Source organism: Heliangelus exortis, chromosome 18, assembly GCF_036169615.1.
Source record: "Heliangelus exortis chromosome 18, bHelExo1.hap1, whole genome shotgun sequence".
NCBI lineage: Eukaryota > Metazoa > Chordata > Aves > Apodiformes > Trochilidae > Heliangelus > Heliangelus exortis.
In genome coordinates, this window is record NC_092439.1 from 11,275,372 (window position 1) to 11,296,849 (window position 21,478).

Below are 21,478 nucleotides of genomic sequence, written 5' to 3' on the forward strand. Positions count from 1 at the left end.
CACTGTTCATTACAGGGGTTGTAGATTTCGAAGCAGAAATGAAACTTATCCCCAAAGCAGCACAGAGTGCTGAGGAACAAAGGAGAGCTTCATTTATCCAAGTATGTCCAGAAATCCTTGGGAAGCAAGAAAGGGACATTCACAGACATCCCATTGGAGAACATTGTTGAACCATTTCCTGTTGCCAAGGTATGTGCTGGGAGGGAGGTTACCAGGGAGCGACCACGTATTGTCATGCAAATGATGCAGTTACTGAAGGGATTTCTCGAGCACAATTTTTCACTGGTTTGATTCCAGCATTTAAAAGGAAGCAAAAAACCTGCGTGAATATGAAGCAGCACCGGACTAAGCCAGAAACCTATCCCAGAGTTGTAGAAGTACCAAACCTGACTCTGGTGAATTCAGCAGGCCCCACTGCTCTTCATTTAAATGCCAACAGGAGTGAACCCGGCCCTTGAGTCCCCAGAAACACGTGCAATGCTTTTTAACTACATTGTCTGTCATGATCTGTAAGTGACACTGCAAACAGTGGAAGAAAGGGACACAAACCCACACTCAGAAAAATCAGAATACATTTTTTCAGTCTCATTCTGCTATTTGGGATTACCTCGCATGCAATGATTTTGAGACAAAAACTGTAGAAAGCTTAATGGCAGAAAATGCAGCTGAAAACATCCATAAAGAGCTCTGTTTTCCAGAAAAAAAGCAGAAGGGCACATACCTGCAGCCATATATTTATAGACCCAAATAATTTTTTGCTTTTTCTAATTGTTATTGCTACAGCATGACTGACTTTTTAAACCCTTTTCTGGCAGAAAAATTCATTGTTTCCAGCAGTGGTAACTATTTATTAGCAGAAGAACCAGGAGTTAAGTTTCCTTACTTGAAATAAATTACTAAAAGTTTCTTAATTTTCACATAAGTACTTGTAAACAGGAACTGACAATTAGAAAAATCCACAGAGATAATAATAAGATGGTTTATTTGCATCCACAAAAAAGACTCACCTTTTGGAACTTAGCATTCCAGGATGAATGCTGACTCAAGTCAGGGTAAGCTAAATTCATGCCACCTAGAGGGATGGAAGAAAACTGGCTTGACTGATTTGCAAGAGGATATTTCCTCAACAGGAAAATCAAACACAGCCAGAGTTGTCAGTGCAAACAGAGCACAAAAACTCCAAAGGGAAAAAAAGTGCTGAAAGGCAAGAGAGGGAACAACATAATGTTCCCAAAAAACATCTGGAATACAAGGGACTGGGAACCTGCATGGAAAACCCAACCTGCAACACAAAGAGTGACCTTGTCCAAACTCCCTGTCTCATGTGCAATGGAGGACTTAGAATCTCAGACCTGAAGGAAAACAGTTCCCTCCTTACCAGCATCAGTCACCCCAGCAGTGACTGAAAGGATCATGAGGTTTTCCTGAAACAATTCTACAACAAACCTTCCCAGGAACAGGCAGACAACCCTGGTCAGCAGGTCTCTGCAAGTGCACAGGGTACCTCAGAAGCCAGCCCTCAAAACTGGCTGTTTATCAGCCAAAGGAGAGCAGCCTCTGACATGAACCCACAGCCCTGCAATAGCTGCAGAGCTGGGAAGGATCGGGAGCCTCCTACTGGGGAGCTTTTGTGAAGCAAATTTGCCGTGGGAACCAGCCTGGTGTGGAGCAGCAAAGCACAGCACAGCCGTGTGGCTGCTGTGGGGGGCACCATGTCGTGTGACTCACTGAGGAGACAGAGGCCCCCTGGATGTGCCTCTCTAGGGAAGGCTTCACTGCACCAGAGGGGCTGAGAGCTGGAAGTTGGGGAAGCTGAGTTCCCTTCTGATGTGTACGCTGGCACAGCAAAGGAAAAAGCTCACATCAGATCAGGGCGGGGAAAAAACCAACCATAGCTCTGATTTGTATCTGCTGGGAAAGCAAAAACTATTGCAAGAGTGACACTAGAAATTTAGAAAAGGCTGCTGAGAATGAGGCAGAAACAGGCACGTTGCTTCTGAAGTTTGAGCCAATGCAAAAAGCAAACGTGAAGAGGTGAGACATTGTAATCAGAAAAAGGGCAAGCTGGCAGAAAGCCTACAGAACCCTGATGGAGAAAGGGAAACCAGGGTGGAGCCTGGAGATAACCACAGGGCAGAGACAGTTTGTGATGTTTCATATAAAGAACTAATTTTGGCAAGTATTTACAGACCTGGATTCATTCATACAATACCTTTACCCAGAGCAGCAGGAAGGACTCAGTAACCCTCCTGGTGCTTGGCTATGTGGTAAGGGAGTTAGGAGGAACCCCATTTCCCTCTCACCCAGGCACAGTCCTTTACTGCCCCAAATGGTACTTACGTGATGCTTCCTGTGTCCATGCAGCTCCCAGTGCCCCATTCCCCTCCTCAGACACATGGTGTAGGACCACATCCTCCAAATGCCTTGCTCAGTATCATGCTTTGGAAGAGCCCACTCCCCCAAGAGGATTTACCCCACACCCAGCCTGGCATGCACTGTCCTGGCACTGTCCTGTGTCATGCCAGCTGCTGAGCTGACAAACTGTGTGCTGGGGCAAATGGATCTGACACAGTGTTACCTCTTCTGGTAATCACAGAGGTAAGGGACGGACAATCTGAATGAAAACAGGCAGCTTAATAACTAGCAACTTAACTAGCCAATGATTTACAGGAAGTAGGTAGTAGAACTACATACAGAACAGTACAATCACAATACTATTAACATTCTTTGACAAGAGATTACCAGGTTCTACAGGCAGGAGATATGATGTACCACTCTCTTTATCCTCAGGAGTACCTTCAACACCTTCATCTGATCATACTGCAAGCTCAGGATCTGTCTCTCAGTAATTTCTTTCCTGACAGCACAGCACAAGACATGGCACTCCTTCCTGTTCTCCACTCCCCATCCCTGTAACAACCCCTGCCCTTCCCTCTTCTACTAAGGTCAGCAGCTTTCAGCACCACTGGATAGGCAAAATCCCACGACACAGCCTGCCTTCAGCCCCTCTAGCAAACCACTGCCAGAAAAGAAACAGTTCAGACTGTGTTCAGAACACCCCAGAATATTGTGTAATATAGAAGCATATTCTGTAAGCTTCAACACTACTGGTCTCAAAACCATGGTGTCAGTTGGCACCAACCAAACAGTAGGTTTAGGATTCTGAATGTATCATCTGCTCACTGGCTTCGACTATCAGCCTTGACATCTCATCTCTAGGTGGCACTATTTGGAATGCAGAAGCTGTTAAAACAGTAGTGATTTACAGTGCCATCTGCTGGTACTTTCATTATTTACACACAGCTATTTTAGAGCAACGAATGGCCAAAGCATTCATCTGCTTTTCAGTTCAGTCCAACCTGACTCACAGGAACTTTTTATTTTGTACTATGAAACTGGTTTATCACCAGAAATTTAAATCCAGAAGTTAGCAGGGTCAACTGGTTATTATCTAGAAAGTAGGTCATAAACTTTACAAAAATGTTAAATTTACTTAAACAAACCATAGGGACAGTTACACAATGCACCAAGACTTAGAAGTAACAGTCACAACAGCTCAGAATAAATCCAGTTAAAATTTCCTCCTAAAAAAAGGAAAAAAAAAAACCAGTCTGTTCTCCATTTTTATCCAGCAAACAAATGACACAAGGTTGAAGCTATTTAGAACCATAGCAGTGACTGTAAAACTACTGCTCTTTGGGATGGGGAAAAACACCTCAGTGAAGATGTAACATCCGAGGAGAGTTTAACTGCTGTTTTTATACAAATCTTCAACATTATTCTGAAAATTACTTTAAAAATTACAGCATCAGTGTCAGGAAATGGCTGAGGTCTGCTTAAGCTGTAAGCACAAGCAGCAGAGCTACATTGCCTGAAATGAATACTCAAGCTCTGGAAGTTTGCTTCCCTTTTCTGCTCTCCTCTCCTCCTGACTACTCTCTGCACTTTCTACATTTTCAGTTCTTCCTGCAGGAGACAGAGGCACAGCCCCACACAAACAAAACACATCTGCTGTGATTAGATCACTTTTACTAACTTGAGGCTATTGGATCAAAAATCTAGTTTTAACGTAGACACGAACTATACAGTTGGTCTAGAACAGCAAAAACTACCACCCAAATTTGATACTGTAGGACAGCAATATGGAAACCATGGCCATATGTCTACTCAGCCTTGGAAAATGTCTGATTACAAGACACCAACCACTTTGGAGACAACACAAACAGTTAAAGAAAATTTATTCTTTCAGTAAGTCATAGCCAGCTCTTATGCGACCAGGGCAGAAGCTGTTGATGATTCACTAAAAAGAAAGGAGAGAGAAAGAGAAATATTAATTGCAGAGCCAGTTTTTCAAACTAGTTGTCAAAAACACTGCTCCAGAACAAAGCTTTAACTACCAGTCCTGAGCTTAAGGACCATCCATTTTAAATGTTTACTCCATACACAAAGATTTCACTTTTTCTTTTCACAGACACAAGGATAACAGCACAAAAGCATACATTCAAAACCATGGCTTGGTGCACCTGAGCCTTTTCATAAAAAGAGAAGCTCACCCTGACTTCTACAGGAATTCTACTCTGCTGGCTAAGCCTTCCTAAAGAAAAGCTACAAATTACTTTCACTTTTTCCACAGTTCCATTTTTCAATAATTTTTAAAGTTACACGAACTATAGAAGTATCTGAGAACAGAGATTGTAGTTTGCAGGAAGTATAAAAACTATAGTAGTGACTTCACTCATTCAGACAATTTTTTCCAAGTGTTACAACACTTGCTACCCAGCAATACATTTCATTAATTTATCAGTATTTATGGAACTACCATTCTTTGCTGCCTGGTTATCACCTATGTATCTGATTGTTACACACCCTTCATCCTATGAATAACAGCCCCAGCATATTATTCACAAAACCTACAAGACCTCTGTGACAGTATCAGCAAAAGTGAAGACTTACTACTTCCAGTTGGGTGGCAGCACTCTCTTGGTTTTGTAGTAGCGAGCCAGCCGATGGATTCTGCTTTCAATCAGGATCAGCCGGAACTTGGCGTCTTTATCCTTGAAAAGAAAGTTACATCACAATCAAGCACTACTTGGAATTCTTCATAATGGGCACTTCAGATGAACTTTGGTGAAGCAAGAAAATCCACAGCTAATGCTACAAACTCCACATTCCCACTAGAAAAGTTTGACAAATCTGGTAAAATCAGAACAGGACCAGAAATATGAGGTTTAAGGAGTGCTTTTAATACCCTTTTCATAGACAAACACCATTCTCATTTGCCAAAATGCCTCCCTAAACCCTTAAGCTTATTCAGAGGAGGTGGCTAACAGGATGCACTCAGTCTCTGCTTTCTCCAGCTGTAAACAGACTACTGTATTACTTGAAAAAACCAAATGTCAAGAATTATCCCCTTAAATTAGCACTCACCTTTCTGTTTCTCTCAAGATGTTTGCGAACAGCAACAGCTTTCTTGATCAAGTGATAGAGATCCTCTGGAAGGTCTGGGGCCAGTCCCTTTGATTTAAGGATTCTCAAAATTTTGTTGCCAGTAACAAAGCGAACCTGGGCAACACCATGGGAATCCCTCAGGATCACACCTGAAACAAACATTTTACATTTCACACTGAAAAGAAAAAGCCTACATGAACAAACCTTGTTAACTGCAAGGCTGGTTTCACAAGACACCAAAAAAAGTCTCCCCTAAACTAAAAACCTTTCTGGTTAAACTGTAAACAAATGGTAGATGAGTGAGCAAAATGTAACCTACAAAAGCTGAAACACTGTTGTACAGCTCTTAACAGACAACTAAACCACTGCTCACATTTAGCTGGCTAAGACATTAAGTGCTAGCATATTACTGAGAAATTTTCAACAGGATCCATTAAAGTCAGATATTTCAAAACTGTTTATGATTAACAAAGATGTCACAGACATCTTTAGTCTACTTATAGAGATCATTAATACATTCAGGATTACCATAAAATAAATTTAAAAGTAGTAATACTGCATGCAGTTTCACCACAGAACTCATGAACACGTAAAGCTGTAGCATGTGGACACTAAAGCTCCAGAGGGGTTTAAATTAGGGAGAACTTGTCAATTATGCAGCTACAGTGCCAGGTATTTGAGATGTCAAGTTCTTCTCCAATAAACTGGGCAGACTAAACTTCCCTGCAACATCCAGTAGTGGCCATCTCTAAGGACAGGTTATGATGCTTCACATCTTCTGCTGGAAAAAAACCCAAACCCCCCACCTACTTCACATTACATCTTGCCAAAATGAGGCATATTACAGTTTAATGGTATCCAGAGTGAATACAGATACATCAGAAAACCTGTATTTCCTTAGCATGTTATTTAACATAGGTTAAAGGAACAATTACATTATTACAGTCACAAACATATTTTTGTCTCCACTTGGGAAAAAAACCTTACCAATTTGTGATGGTGTCAGGCCTTTTTTAGCCAGCTTGTAGATCTGTTCCTTTACATCATCAGAAGTAAGTTTCAGCCACTAAAGAAAATTGGAAAAAAAACAAATCAAAACCCAAGTGATGAACATGACATATCACAGCCATGTAGATTAGCTATACAAAAGCTTTCTACAGCATGAAACAGAAAAGCACAGCAAAAAGTATATTTGGAAATGGTCTACAGATTACAACTCAAAATACAAATGAAACTAGGCAAAAGAAAACACCACATTTTTTTAAACAAGTATATTATTTGAGCATCCTAATCTGTATTAAACTGTTTAACACTCAGTGGTACTTCAAGCAGCTTCCCACGGTCTTACTTCAAATTATATCTCTTTATGTTCATGTTTTGTGCTTTAATTTCATGTTTCCATTTAACTGCTTTTCAGCTAATGCCTTTTCATGCACACCATAAATTCATCTTTCTGTCAACAAATCCTCCAAGACACAGTCTTTCAAAGCAATCTAGATCAAGCTGCTGCTCACTTAGTTTACAGGTAAACCTTTTAGGTAGAAGACCCACTGAAATTACCTGTTAGTGCTCTGAGCAGCACTTTACTATTATAAACAGCTTAGAAAACTGTCATCACATTCCAAAATACGAAAGGGCAAACTCGAGGGGGAAAAGAGTAATTTAATCTCTAGGGATTATCAGCACACAGACCAAAAATCATTGAAGCTGTACTTCAACAGAGAGACACAAAGAGGAAGAGACTTTTTTGCCCAACCAATCATTTAGCAAAACGTTTTCACTACTCTAAGAATCACAGGCCCAAGTTCATGATTTTTAACGAACACAAAACACGACAGTGCTCTCGGTTTTATTTTTTTCCCAGGCACTGCTAAGCTGCAGTGTGAGAACCAAACCCTTCCCTCAGCGCCGTGAGGCAGCTGCCGGGCCCGCCCAGGTGCGCACCAGCCGGGGAGGTTACTTACCGTGGGCACGCTGCGCCGGTAAGGCAAGGCTGACTGGGACAAGCCCTTTCTGTAAGGAAGAAGCAGATCAGACGCTGAGGGGAGCCGGACAAGCCAGACCGCGGCGGTGACCCCACGACGAGGCCGCGTTTCCTGCAGGGCCGCATCCAGCCCACACGGGCGAGGCCCGCGGCCTTCCTACTCTCCTGGAGACACTGCCGCCACGAGTCCAAACTGCGCCGGGAAGAGAATCCCGGGCACCACAAAAATATCCCCGACCGGAGCCGGCCAAAGGAATCCGTGCCTCAGTCCCGGCCGCAGTCTTTCCCCACCCCGCCGCCACATCTCCGCTGCCGCCAACCTCCCACAGCTCCCCCACCCCCAAATGCGACCCATCGCTCCCTCAGCAGCCTTTCAGCTCCCACATCCACCAGCGACGCCCTTTGATGGTTCACTGCAGCCCTAAACCGGCCCCACAGCCCCATCCCGGGCCCCGCGGCCGCCACTTACCCGGGAGCGTGCATGCGGCCCATGATGGCGGCGGCAGGAGAGAACAAGCAGCGCGAGGCGGGGACCCTTCCCGCTCCGCTTCCGCAGGAAAGGGCGGGGTCAGACCTGGCCACGCCCCTCACCCGCCCGCCAGCCAATCAGCGACCTCAGAGCTGCGCAGGTCACGGAGGACCCGAACCTCCCCGCCCAGGGTCTGAGGGGCAGCGCGGGTCCCGGTACCGCAGCCACAGCGGGGATGTCCCCGCTCCCCACCACCCCCGGACCCCCTGGAAACCAGCACACGAATTTACAAATAGTTTTTTTTTCCCAGAATAATGTTTAATGTACTTACAGGACAGTTACGGAGTCACATTTAACCCGCGAGTAGGGGCGCGGCGGAGGGCACTATTGTACATCTTTATTAAGGAGCTCGTTTAATTAAAGTGTTTGGTTCTTACAGATACAAACTCTTCACCTATAGCACTATCCTAGTCACAGTGTGCGAGGAGGGAGCAGGGGAGAGGCTGGAGGCAGGGACGGGGCTGTGCAGAGCTCTGCTTGTAAAAATAGAGACAAGAACTTTATCAAAGATCGCACCTGCTGCCAGAGCCAGGGAGCTGCGGATCGTACAAAGGCAGTAATAAACATTTCAGTGCAAAGGTCTAGGTTTATAGAGAAAAGGAAGAGGTCTCAGCTCAAGCCGTTGCTCTGAAATTCCAAAACAAAGTCTGTACAGACAGCTGTGTTTCTGGCTGCAGGTCATACATGGCATAAAACAATTGTTTTATTTTCATTAAACAAGATATAAAAAGCTGTTAAAATTACATTTTCAAGCTATTTAGTGTACTGGTAAATTCCACTCCGAGTATTTTCCCCTTTCATATTACATCTTTTCTGTATGTAAATAAAGTCTTATTGCAACAACTTGTTTTAAATTTTTTTTTTTTTCTTACTTGAGAGTAGTGCAAAGAGATGCAAGCTTGAAGCTGTTCCTCTACATGTAAGGAAAGGCCAAGGCCAGATCCCACAGACAAAATAAAAACCATGACCATAAAAAAGCTTCAGCCAGTGACTCTTGAAAAGGAAGAAAAAGGCACAAAATGAGCTATGAATAAGATTAAATCAGAAGTCAGGACAAGTGTTAATAATAATACAGTACTATACAATTTTTTTCCAGAGTCCAGACAACTGTTAAAACTGCAAATAATTTTTTAAATTATTTCAGTTTATTTGTATTTTGTGCTGTAAGACACTGTGCTTTAATAGCAAACTGCAAAAAAGGCAGTACATATTGCTTTCATTTTATTTCACAATGGAACGTTTCACAAAAACAGTAGTCTACTTTCCTGTGTTTAAGTGACTTGTGATTCTAATGATGGAATGGAGTCTCAAAAGCATCAAGTGAGCAGGAAATATAGCTAGTTAGTTATATAGGTTATTTACAGGCTATATACTAAATTAAAAATATGCAGAAGTTGCCTAATAAAACTGGGATTTGTTAGCGCCCATTAGTATCAACCCAGTTTCTAACATTCAAGATATTCTTAGCTTTTTAATTGTAATAATTTCTATGAAATTGGACTGTGAATATTTTAGGCACCAAGAGATTCAAGTTTACTTCTCTCTTCTGTATTGAAGGGAGATTGGTCAGTAGCAGGGGAAAGAAAAATAGGTTATGAAATAGGTTTTAGTGTTGGGTATTACCCAAGTCTTTGCCTTTATTGTGTCTTTTTTCATAGGTGGGTATTTTACTTGAAAATTTCATTCTAAATCATAGTTAGTGGTGATAATCTGCCTTGCTTCAAGATCTACTACTAAAGAAAAGTGTGCAAATCCAAAGCTTTGCTTAGACAGACCTGATCATGGGAAACAGTGGGTAAGGCAAATAAAAAGGCTACACCTGTAGCACAGAAACATCTGACTAGGAACCACTCTTATTAACAGTGAGTCACATCTGTACCCCACTGTCACTGTACAGTTCAAATCTAATGTTCCTTGGAATTAAGTATTTTTAGTGAAACCAACTCTTACTGGGAGTGAGAAACAATGTTGCTGTGAACTGTTAAAAAAAAAGTGATCAAGCTCTGCTACGAAAGCTGTGTCTGTGTTAATGTCACTCATGTCTGACCTACAACTCATTCAGCAGTTGTGCTTTTTAAACAAGAGGCCATACTTTACCTGGAATTACAGGTAATTTAGGTGCAAATGCCACTTTGTGTTTAGTGTTCAAATCGGATCCACATTTAATCATTGTGCTATTTAAAACTTCCAGCAATTAAGATGTTTCAAAACACTGAGAATTTTCTAGGGTACCACATTAATTTGCTGGAGATCATGGGTAAAAGAATAGAAAAAAGTTACTTATGTTGCACTATGAAGATCAGTGTAAGTGATGTTATTTGTAAATAACACATCTCAGGAAAAGACTCTGAGTAGGACCTGCAAGTTATCAGATACAAGAAAACTTTGCCCCTTTTTAAGGGGCTGGAAGTTAACAGGTATACATATTTAAATACCAGAAATGAGGTAAAAGAGAAGCATTTGAATTATAAGGCACCGTTATTTACAACTTCCATAATTGGCACTCACTCCTGTAAGTCTTAGAGAAGCATGAATCTGGGATTAAATGCAACACTTAAGAATTTTTCCAGCCTTTCAATCTTCATTTCTACAAGTGCATGTGAAGCCACCGAAATTCACCTGTTGCTGCTTCTGTGATGTCTGGTTAGTAGTGAGAATGTAGTTTTAAACCCGTGTAATTTCTTGCATATTCTCCAGCATCATGCCATGGATGACACAACTCAGGTAATGAAAATTAAAAGCAAAAATGTACTATATCCAGAGGCCTAATCATTAAGTTAAGATTTAACCAACCAGCACAGCCAAACTGTTCGTTTCACTTCCAGATGGTTTAAAAACCACTTCTCCTTTACCCACAAGTGTTTATACAATGATGCTTTGATAACATCACACAAACATACACCAGGTTTTCTGGAAATCTTCTGTATCAGGCTACATGAACATTGGTCCAACATACCTGTTGAAATGCAGAGTCCCTTACTTTAAGATATGCAAGTTATCTTCAAGTAGGAAGATGTACAAAGCACAAGTCAATACAACTGTTCTAGCCTTGCTCAGGTGAGTTCACAGATGGGGTGCAGCAGTCAGTCGATACCAGTTAATGGTCTCCTTGCTCAAGTTGAAGTCCTTCAGTGAGAGTGTGATTCCACCCAAGAAAAAGTTCTCACGTAATGACTCTGCACTGAGCACACTTAACTGAAGTTCTCTCTGTTTCAGAGTCTCCTTGCTATATCCATTGTACACAAGCTAGAGGGTAAAAAGTAAACAATGTTTTGGTTATCCAAGTGAAGTTACATGGACTGCCCTTTCTTCTGACTGCCTAGCCCCAGGCAGATGCCTTAACTGTACATTCTGACCATTTAGTATGTTTGTTTCTCAGGGGATGGGCTCAAGTGCATCCCTACTTTATTATGTGCTCCCAAAGCCAAGTGTTTGAAAGGACCCATGTTTTCAAGACAGAAATACTGAATGCATGCCATGACTTCCTAATTTAATCTTCTCCACGTTATGAATCAGTGAATACAGGGTAGGGGGATCTTTAGATCTGAGATTTCTTTCCTTCTCCCCACCACTCATACGAGTCAGTCTGAGAAATTTCTGCTCACTTGTAATAGTACATTTACTCAGCTTTGGGGTTTTCGAGTTCCTTGGGTTTTTTTCCTTGTCTTTTTAAAGAGGGCATAAAGATTTCCAAACAACTTCCTTTTCCATTTATATATATTTATAGATTTCTTTCAGACTGTTTTAATTACTGCTTAGAATAAGAGACAATAGCAAACAACAGGGAGTTGCTACATAAACTTAAACTTGCCATTTCATTGAAAGTTGGATTTCTTGTCTTCCGGGAGATTTTGGTTTTGCGTTTGGATGTCTTGTGAGTATCTGGCAGTAAGTATGTTTTTACATAGGGGTTTGGATCTGCACCATCTTCTGTAACCTGCAATCCAAAACCAAGACAAGTTTCAAAACTAGGCAGGAAGGTAACTGACAAAATGGAAACTGCTTTTGTCAGTACCTCTACTTACCAGGTCTTTAATGTGCATCACCATGATAAATAGAGTGCTATTTCTATACGATATGGATAGCTTCACTTCTCCTCCCACTTTGCCTGAGGTAGGACTTGATGGACTTGCCTCTGTAAAAATATGCTATTATTTCATCTGTAGTATTTGCACATTTTCACAAGTATTACATTAATTATATATGGGGGAAAAATACAAGCCTTAGACCAGGTTCAAATTCTGATTTTATTTCTGGTTCTCTAATAAGAGGACAATGCCACAGATTTTACAGATTTTGGCACTCACTTGTAAGAAACCAACTTGTCAGTTTAGAGTGAAAATTTGAATAATTTAGTGAAGCCATAAGCAAGCCAAGCAAGCACAAATACTGTTGCAGTTTTTGGTACGATTTTATTTCCCTGAAACTGTATGCAGGCATAATTAGAAAGACAGCGGTGCAAAATTTTCAATGAGGGTAAACAACAATTAGTTATAAAAGACCTAAAAAAAAAATTTATCACATCGTTATGGTGCCATACCATAATCATCCAATTTATAAACACCCCCTGAAAACACTACCTACCTGTAGGTTTGGCTATTCCATCTATTCCTTCCACTTTGTCATCACGAAGTAATGGATGGAAGAAAGTGTAAACAAGATCACACTGCATTTGGAAGAAATGTTACACATTAGTTCAAGTGTTAAGAAGCACCCCAATCTGAAAACTTGCATTGGATCTGTTGGAGTTATTTGAACTCACTTCTGCCACCTCTGAAGAGCTGTTCATCAGGTTCTGTATGTAGCTGTTGAGCTCCACTTTTCTTTTAGCTGCTACATCTTTTATGTGTGTTCTTCCCAGAACCATTTTGTTAGGAAAGCTACATGGGAAGACAAGATAAGAGTTTCACTTAATTTCTGTGAAGGAAGTAGTTAGATTTCATTGTTATTTCCATCCTGAAGTGCTGACATCCATTTTTTATGTCAATCATGAGTGAAAACATAGCACACCAGTAGGTAATGACAATATAGAAAGGCAAGGAAACATTTACAGGCAATTGCTTTAAGTGATATCACACCTATACTGAAGACACCAAGGCAGCATTTTTTTTTCTTTGATTGCCAACTTTGAGGGCTAGTTTGCCTCTCAAGTGTTTTGCTTCCTCCATTTCAAGCTATTTCATCCTCCACTCAGCTGGGAGCAGTTTTTTTGCTTCTGATATAATAATGATAAATGAGTTAGGAACATACCCTGGTAACTTCCAAAGAGGAAAGAGTATGCCAAGTTTGTTGTGGAGCTCCTGGAACTCATCAAATGTTCGGAAGACAAACGTTGGCTCAACTTGCCCTTCTCTCAAAACTCTCACTACATAGACCTGCCCAAAACACAAAAAAACCCACAGGGATAAAAGTAGTAACAATATCAGAGCACTGACTTAACGATATGATTTTCCTAACAATTAAATTTTTCAGCTATGGTAGTCCTTCTCCTGCATACATGTCCCAATAACAGTGTTTGCATCTTACAGTTCAGTCAGAATTATAAGCAGCCCTACTGCAATGCAGAGTAACATCACATGATCTTCCCATAAAGCAGATACACAAAATGACAGGAGGATAAAGGTAGCTGAGACTACCTCCAGTTTTTCTTGCTGAACATCATATGTACTATGGAGCACCTCTTTGGCCAGTTTGGGTCAGCTGTCCCTGCTGTGTTCCCTCCCAATTCTTTGCCCACTCACAGCCTACTCAATGCAGGTGGAACAGGGGCAAAGAGAAGAAAAACTGGAGGTCCTGACACTGCACAGCAATGGTTTAGCAACAGCCACACCTAGAGTGTGTTACCAACCCAGGTGTAATTAGAGACATCCAAAACCAGCACTGCACAGACTGCTATGAAGAATGCTAACTCCATCCCAGCTAGAGCCAATACAACTCTGTTCTTCTCCAAAAAACAAACAGGAACAATCCCATTTAGATTTCAGGTCTGGATTTTGTCTTTCTTTTCTGTCATGCACAGTGGGGCTCAGTGCTAGGTGTCAGCAATGGTGTGAGTTTCTAGGCTCCCATTATAGTCAATGCACTCAGACCAGAAAAAACACTACAGCTCATCCTAGACCTGACATTAGAGCCCAACTGAATGAATATAGGTGTATTTACATATCTGTACACATATCTACAGGTGTTTTTACTAAATTTCTGTCCATAAAGGGAACCTGGTTGTCTACCTAAAAGCTATCTGCTTAAGGCTAAACAAGAACAGCTTCCCCTTGACCAATTCTTTGTGATCAGCTACTGAATTATTGCAAGAGAGAAAATGTATCATGTTGGAAGAAAATGCACAGCACCTTCACTGTGTGGAAATAGATTGTACATACTTACATAATGTTTCTCTGGGTTATATCTCTTCTGGTATGTAAACACAGACACCTGCTTGATTCTGCCATCTTGTTTAAGAGAGTATGTTTTAGCAGAAAATGACAGGATGGGTTCATCATTAGAAGGCAGACCTGAGAAACGCAGCTGAGCCAGATTGTGAATGAAGAAATTGAATTTTGTGGCAACACTTCCCAGGCTGGATTCAATCAACCTAGAAAAGGAAAAGTAAAGTCAAATACTAGGAAACATCAGAATGCAAAATAGTCATTGAAATCAGACTTAAGCCTAGGAAAAATAAAACTTGATTTTTTTACTGACAGAGAAATAGCTTTTAAAGTGATCAATGGGCTACATAAGTAGCATCATATCAGCATTTAATACAAGACTCAGTAATCAAACTGCAGAATAGATTGTTACTCAAGAAGTGATGTCTCTCCAGTGTTGCTAAAAAAGTTAGATGAATATTACTGCAGTTTCCCCCATTTATTTAAAATTATGTACAATAGCACATTCTGTAACACACAGCAATAACTCCGTTCCACTGTATACACATGCCCCTGCTTGCTAAACTGGAGCATCACCCCTCTCTCTCCAGTGTGTAAAAACACTTGAGGGACACAGAACTTCTTCACATGCTTTACAAGGTTGTCATCATATATACTGCTATTAAGCAATTTAATTTGTGTTCAAAATGAAAGCCTCAAACAGCCAAGAAAAATAGTATGTTCTCAGTACTTCAAACAATTTTTTTCCCACAAGGTTACTCTTAATGGCAAGGTTTTTTAGTACAAGCATTAATCTCATATGAACTCATCTTATTTATGTAGTTCACTGGTTAACTGGTATTTTATGAATGTACAACTTCTACAGACATGTTTGCAAACATCCTTAGTACATTTTTTCATAGCAAAAAGCTCCCAGTAAGAGAATGATGCTGGTAGGTATTGTAGTTTTCACTGATTCAGTACCTTGTAAAGAAAATGGTAGCTTCAGCATCTGTTGTTTGGGGCTGGAGAGCATCCTGGACATATTTCAAATCCTGAACCCCACTTAGTTCTGGTAACCCCGAAGAAAGCATCTGCAGGAATTTACAGTTTTAATGTCAGCAAAAAAAGATAATTTTGCATTGAAATGATTAAAACTCTTAGCCCATCACATTCATTTGAAGCTGCACTATCTTGTTAAATGCTAACAGTAATAGCCTTTGATTACTTAAAATCAGCATTTAGTCCCTTCACCATTTCTACTGAATTAGTAGCAGTTAAAACACTTTGCAGATTTGTAGTATCTTCCTAGTTTTAACAGGTAGGTATTAAAAAAGCTTCTAGGGAAAAAATCCTAATACAACCTTCCTAAGGAGTATTCCTGAACTTTCTGGTTTTGAAAGCGTGCATTAAGAATTTCTGCAGCATAAGCAGCATAGCATTTAATACAATCTAACACAAGAAATCTACCAAGCTTCAATTGAATTTAATAAAATCATTACCAATGAAAGTAGGTTAAGGAAGAGGTTTGCATGTTTTCTTATCAAATTGTAAGCTTGACAGCAGAGATCCACAAAGAGCTGAAAGCGAATAGTGGGTTTTTCCCCCCCATTGATGACATAAGCCATATCTGATGTTAGAACAAAAGGTGCTCGATCCCTGTTCAAAAAGCACAAAATTCCTCAGTTAATTATAAGGCAGATTCATTCTGTCATGTGCTTCCTCCTCCCCTCCATCCACGCCCTGAGGTAATGGTATTAAATAATCCATTAATGCCGTTTTATTTCACTGGGTTGGGTTCAGCCGTTTAGGGCTGACACTGACATGGTACTGGACCTAAAGCAGGTCCAGCTGCTGAAGCAACACCTGCAGGCCAGGCTACTTTCCAATGCCTTCCATCTCTTGTTTCTGGAGGCCATAACAGCCAAACAAATGTAATACTAGATTATCATCTGACTAAAACATAACTCCTCCATCCTGGATATAGATTATCTTCCTCTAAACAGAGGAGTAGTAAGTACAAACTTGCTGTTCACTCTTTTCTGTAATTTTGACACTCACTACTGTTTTTATGAGCCAAAGTCTGTTCTCATTTGTTTCACACTCGGGTATTTGGATGACATAAAAGTTGTGGCACTCAGTTTCTCATTCATTGATAATATTTGTGCATGCAATACATGAACTATATGAGTATAGCTAAAAATATGAAACTACATTACAGTTCTAAGAATATTCCTGGAAAAGTATCAAAGAGTAAAAATTAAAAAAAGTATCAAATATTTCTGGAAAAGACTCACAGATGTGTGATTTCAGTTAAGTCAATAAAAAAGTTAATATCAATCTTTTCCTGTAATAAAACACTTTTCTTTTATAACCACTCTAAAGAAATTCCTACTGAAATCTGCCAAGTGCATATAGCACAAGAATCTTAAGATTGCAGAATGGAAGCACTGAAGTTAAATTATGTTTATGAGACATTTCAATCTACCAGTAGCTAGAACAGTAATTTGATTTGAAAGCTATGTCTGTGTGCTTCAATATAAAACAGTTCCAGAGACCAGAAAATAGAATCACAGAAGGGTTTTGGTTGGAAGGGACTTTAAAGATCATCTAATTCCAACCCCCCTGCATGAGCAGAGAAACCTTCCAGTAGACCAGGTTGCTCAAAGCCCCATCTCCCCTGGACCTGAACAATTCCAGGGAGGGGGCAACCACAACTTCCCTGGGCAGCCTGTGCCAGTGTCTCAGCACACCCACACTAAAAAATTTCTTCCTAATGTCTAACCTGTATCTCCTCTCTTCCAGTTTAAAACCATTACCCCTTGTCCTATCACTACACACCACTATGGAAAGTCCCTCCCAGCTTTCTTGTAGGCTCCTTTCAGGTTGCTCTGAATACAGAAACAGGAAGCTGGAGCCTTTTCAAAATTAATTCTATACAGTTAAGTTTGAATGCACCCTGGAACCTGTTGCTAATTTGGGAGATACTGGCTTCATAATGAGAACAGCAGATAACAGGTATTTAAAAGTTATTGCCTTGAATGATAATGCTTATAAAAATAGACTAAAAATCACTTCATTCTCTACATTGCTTAGCTTCAGAAAATACCTTTTAAAGCTACCGAACATTTGCGCATGACCCAAAAATTTTCCAAAGTCAATGTGAAACATATGCCCTGTGTTTCGGAGCATTATGTTATCATTGTGGCGGTCACAAATTCCCAATACATAAGTAGCTACACAGCATCCTGCACAAGAGTAAATGAAGTTTTCTGAAGCCTGGGAGGGAGAGAAAAAAGTGAATTGAGATCAAATATCAATGCAAAACCAGCATTCATGCATTCAACAGTCAATCTTGACAATGGTAAAATCCAAGCCAGACAAGACAGGCCCTAAAATTTTCTTTTTTCCAAGTGTTCTTCAAACAGACCCCTTGCCTGCAATCTTTAGATATAACACTTCCCAGCAAAAACAGTTGCTTTTTTAAAATAAATGGAAGAGAAACAAAGAGTTGAGGACAAAAAGAAATAAGTATGTTACCACAGAAACAGGTACAAGAGTTATTTTGCCAATGTGCTATAAACACCACTGTAGCCAAAAGAAGACATTTTTTTAAAAAAATCCCATCTGCTTGTGTAAATGCTCCTGTATCACAATTAAGAGCAGCCAGCATTCCTATCTGAAATTTGGAGTATGTTTTTTCTATATCCAATAAAAAGTCCTGACAGGAATCCTGAGAATCAATCTGGCTCCTTTTCAGTTATCTGAGGGATTTTCACTGCTCTGTTTTCAAGTATAGGAAAAAAATGTGAATCTCCTAGAGACATAACCAAAAATTTCAGTGGAAGATCATGAATAAGAATTTAATTCTTCCATAAGAGTACTTATTCCTTTTAAGAGATCTTCTAAAAAGAAGAACACTGTAAAATGTTACCTTTTCATATTCCTCCTCTGTAGGGTTATACTTTCGCAACCATTCTGCCAGAGGCTTCTCTTTAAAAGAACCTGTCACTCCATATTCCACTTGAATTTTCCTAAGCGTATCTGAAGCAGGAACAAGCTCTACCATGCCTTTATATAAAATATAACAAAGTGTATTTAACCATCTGTTAAAGTTACACTGCATTTTTATTATTCAGTAGAAACTCTCATTGTTAAAATAGTGCTATTAGTCTACTAGGCATTTCTGCAGATTAGATCACAAAGCATACAGTGAAATACATGTAGCAATCCAAGATAGGCTTACTTTACTACAGTTAATTACAGTTGCTAGAATGCACATATAAATTATGCTTTGAGTATCTACTTTCTAGTACTGGTCTATAAGCAGTAACTGCAAAATGTTTTGATGCTGATGCATTTCTCATGCACTGACACTTAAGTAATTGAGTAACCTGAACTGCTGTCAAGTGGTGAAACCGACCAGATGGTTGCTCCAGAAATAAGGTAGTGAGCTTTATATGTGGCCTTATTTTGCAGATGCCATTTAGTAAAAATATTTGTATAGATAAATCATAAGAAAAACATTTATATGATTGACAGAATTTTGCTTCTATCTTGGCAAGATCTACTAAAGGCAAGTTTGTACCTCATACAATTTCTCTTTTTCGCTTTAATCCTTCAGGTACTTTAGGAACACCAATATTAGCAGCACCCAAAAAAAAACCCACAACTATAACATGCTATGCAACTTTTTCTCTAAAAATCAGGTCTTACATAAATAGAAGCTTTTTCTTTATTTTCCTATGTTTCTGTGTGTTTAAGAGTGTTCATCATGTTGTTCTAGCATCTGACTGAAAAATTAAGTTTTCCTCTTAAAGACCTTGTGGTTTCTACTATCTCTAGAGAATTAGTGAAAAGTAGCAAAAAGCATGTCAAGGTACAGGATGGTATTTGCACTCTAACTTACAAGTTGTGACCTAGTTTCAAACCTAAAAGCCTCATATTCCCAAGGAACTTTTACCAGCATGACACTAATTCTGGGGGAATATGTGTCTGTGTGCATTTTCTTCTTTTTTGCATGTTTCCATACATGAATGATACTCCCTGGCTCATCTGCAGATTCCAAACACTTCAGAATTTTGGTTTTGACTCAAAGATTTTCTATCACAACTGAACTTGTAGGATCAGGATTGAAATGGTACCACTATTTTCTTGTGTTGCAGGTAAGGGCATCAAGAGAAGCCTTAGCTCTTACCATTACCATTTAACCATCTCCTAAAGTCACACTGCATTTTCATTATGCAGTAGAAACTCTCATTGTTAAAAATAGTCCTTTAATGGACAGGACTTTAACGCACTTTGAAATGTGTCCTGCTTTACTATAATCAGGATTATTTATCTCAAACATTTCCTTGTTTGCACAACTATTCACTGACAACAGAAAATGTAAGAAACTCAGAACCCAAGAGAAAAAATACTTTTAAATGCATGACAGACATCAAGAATTTCAGAACAGTTTAACTTGCTATACTCTTGAATGCTGAGTTTTCTTGCATAGAAATTTTCTCTGGCTTTCCACTGTTTCTTGGGCCTGCCTCTGCACAGAAACTTTTTGTTATCTGTGTGACAAGAAACTGAAGTGGGGGAGTAAAGTTTACTGGCAGCATTTGGTTTTGCACCTCGGTCTTTTCCAGTTGAAAGACACTTGAAGATAACCATCCGTAGATCCAGTCCCTCCTGCAGCCAGATCTTATCCATAATCTTAATCATTTGTAAAGCCAACATATCTTGTCTCAGATCTTCTCCAACCTTCAAAAGGAAAATAAAATTTACATCGAGACATAATATGCTTTCAGCAAAATGAAACTTGACTGATTTTAATTGCTTTACATTTCTAGGATGTGATACATTTATGCTACATTCTTCCTTACAGCCACATACTAGAAAAGAGAAATTGGCTACATTTAAAGATTTCACATGCAGTAGAGACTTATTTTCACATTTTACAACCTCTTGGGTTCTAGAAACAAAGAGCAATCACACAAAATTATGATGCTTACTGGTCTACACTAAAATTAATTGCTATCACTGAAATAGGGTTTATTTTCAACTTTTTTTCTCCAATATACATGTAAAGCCTACCTTAAACATCACATTGATTTCTTCTCCCAGAGGATCTGCATTTATCAGGGCAACTTTCAATGGTACTGCATTGGAGCTGAAGAATGAACATGCCTGCAAGTAGATTTAGAGTTAATACTGAAAAAGGGCTACAAGACATTCTGATAACAAGCAGGTTTGATGCACAATGTGCCTATTCAGACCTAGAACACTGCAACTGTGGCAAATACATGCTTCCTTTGAATAAAGAGCCCTTTGGCTGTTACTTGTTGAATACTTGTACAAAAGCCAATAATGCTACACAGTCGTGTTTCATACATTTTGAAGAGAAGAGTGAATAGAACATGCATTAATATTTTATCATCAGCTTTTTAATTTTTCAAACCTAGAGGACTTTTATGAAAACATGGATATTTGCACATTTCACAGTACTTTCTCATTTATCTGCTTTCAAGGACATTCTCATGATTCAGTAGCTATAGTTGAGAAGGAAAGCAAGATGAACTGTCTCTCTATACAGGATTAAATCCAGTGTCCAAAGACCTTTAGGTCCTCAGTCATCCATGATGATAGAACCAAGACTGTGGTTAAGCAGATATTATCAAACCTCATAGAATTCTGGAAAAATAATTCACCTGCTTGCCCTACTTTATTACTTGCTGAATCTTTACAATAAAATAAAGCTACTGTTTGTTTCCCTGGATTCAGTGCATCTCTTGGACACAGGCAGTAACAGGTAGTTTCACCTTTTTCACAGTAACTGCTATTGTTTGAACTTTATAGGCTTGCTCAATTTTCTCTTTCAATTACTACTGCAAACAGGACTTTAATGTATTTTGAAATGTGTCCTGCTTTACTATAATCAGGATTATTTATCTCAAACACAATCTGAATAAATTTGGAGTTATTGTATTTTTAATACAAGTACCTTAATTGCTTTCCCTCAGTATTTCTATAAATTTTATCTTTGCTCATCTTATTACACTGCCTTGTTCTCTTAGATTTTCTAATTAAACCCCTCCTCCCCTAGTGTAAAGTGCTCTAAAGAGCTTTCAAGCACCTCGACAGATTCTATTTGTAAAACCTTTGCTT

General features: G+C 39.6%; 2 protein-coding genes and 1 long non-coding RNA gene across 4 annotated transcripts in view; all 3 read right to left on the bottom strand.

Annotated features, from left to right (window-relative positions):
* On the bottom strand, positions 1-1,071 carry LOC139804451 (uncharacterized). Its single transcript, XR_011729394.1, has 2 exons — positions 1,008-1,071; positions 1-519 (listed from the first exon to the last, which is right to left on the bottom strand). It is a non-coding gene; the product is annotated as an uncharacterized lncRNA (long non-coding RNA).
* A 3,150-nt stretch (positions 1,072-4,221) lies between these two features.
* Positions 4,222-8,023, bottom strand: RPS13 (ribosomal protein S13). Its single transcript, XM_071761705.1, has 6 exons — positions 7,902-8,023; positions 7,413-7,461; positions 6,436-6,514; positions 5,428-5,597; positions 4,954-5,054; positions 4,222-4,300 (listed from the first exon to the last, which is right to left on the bottom strand). The coding sequence occupies exons 1-6, from the start codon at positions 7,922-7,924 to the stop codon at positions 4,267-4,269; spliced, it is 456 nt and encodes a 151-aa protein (XP_071617806.1). The 5' UTR covers positions 7,925-8,023; the 3' UTR covers positions 4,222-4,266.
* A 174-nt stretch (positions 8,024-8,197) lies between these two features.
* Positions 8,198-21,478, bottom strand: part of PIK3C2A (phosphatidylinositol-4-phosphate 3-kinase catalytic subunit type 2 alpha) — a 42,205-nt gene continuing 28,924 nt past the window's right edge. For both annotated transcript variants that reach the window (XM_071761707.1, XM_071761706.1), the window contains exons 21-33: positions 20,408-20,500; positions 19,945-20,074; positions 18,258-18,394; positions 17,433-17,602; positions 15,826-15,982; positions 15,308-15,417; positions 14,343-14,550; positions 13,212-13,336; positions 12,724-12,841; positions 12,546-12,627; positions 11,987-12,096; positions 11,773-11,898; positions 8,198-11,207 (exon numbers count right to left, since the gene is read on the bottom strand). In XM_071761707.1, the coding sequence (XP_071617808.1) occupies positions 11,025-11,207; positions 11,773-11,898; positions 11,987-12,096; positions 12,546-12,627; positions 12,724-12,841; positions 13,212-13,336; positions 14,343-14,550; positions 15,308-15,417; positions 15,826-15,982; positions 17,433-17,602; positions 18,258-18,394; positions 19,945-20,074; positions 20,408-20,500 (1,749 nt within the window). In that variant the 3' untranslated portion in view covers positions 8,198-11,024. The remainder of the gene's footprint in view (positions 11,208-11,772; positions 11,899-11,986; positions 12,097-12,545; positions 12,628-12,723; positions 12,842-13,211; positions 13,337-14,342; positions 14,551-15,307; positions 15,418-15,825; positions 15,983-17,432; positions 17,603-18,257; positions 18,395-19,944; positions 20,075-20,407; positions 20,501-21,478) is intronic.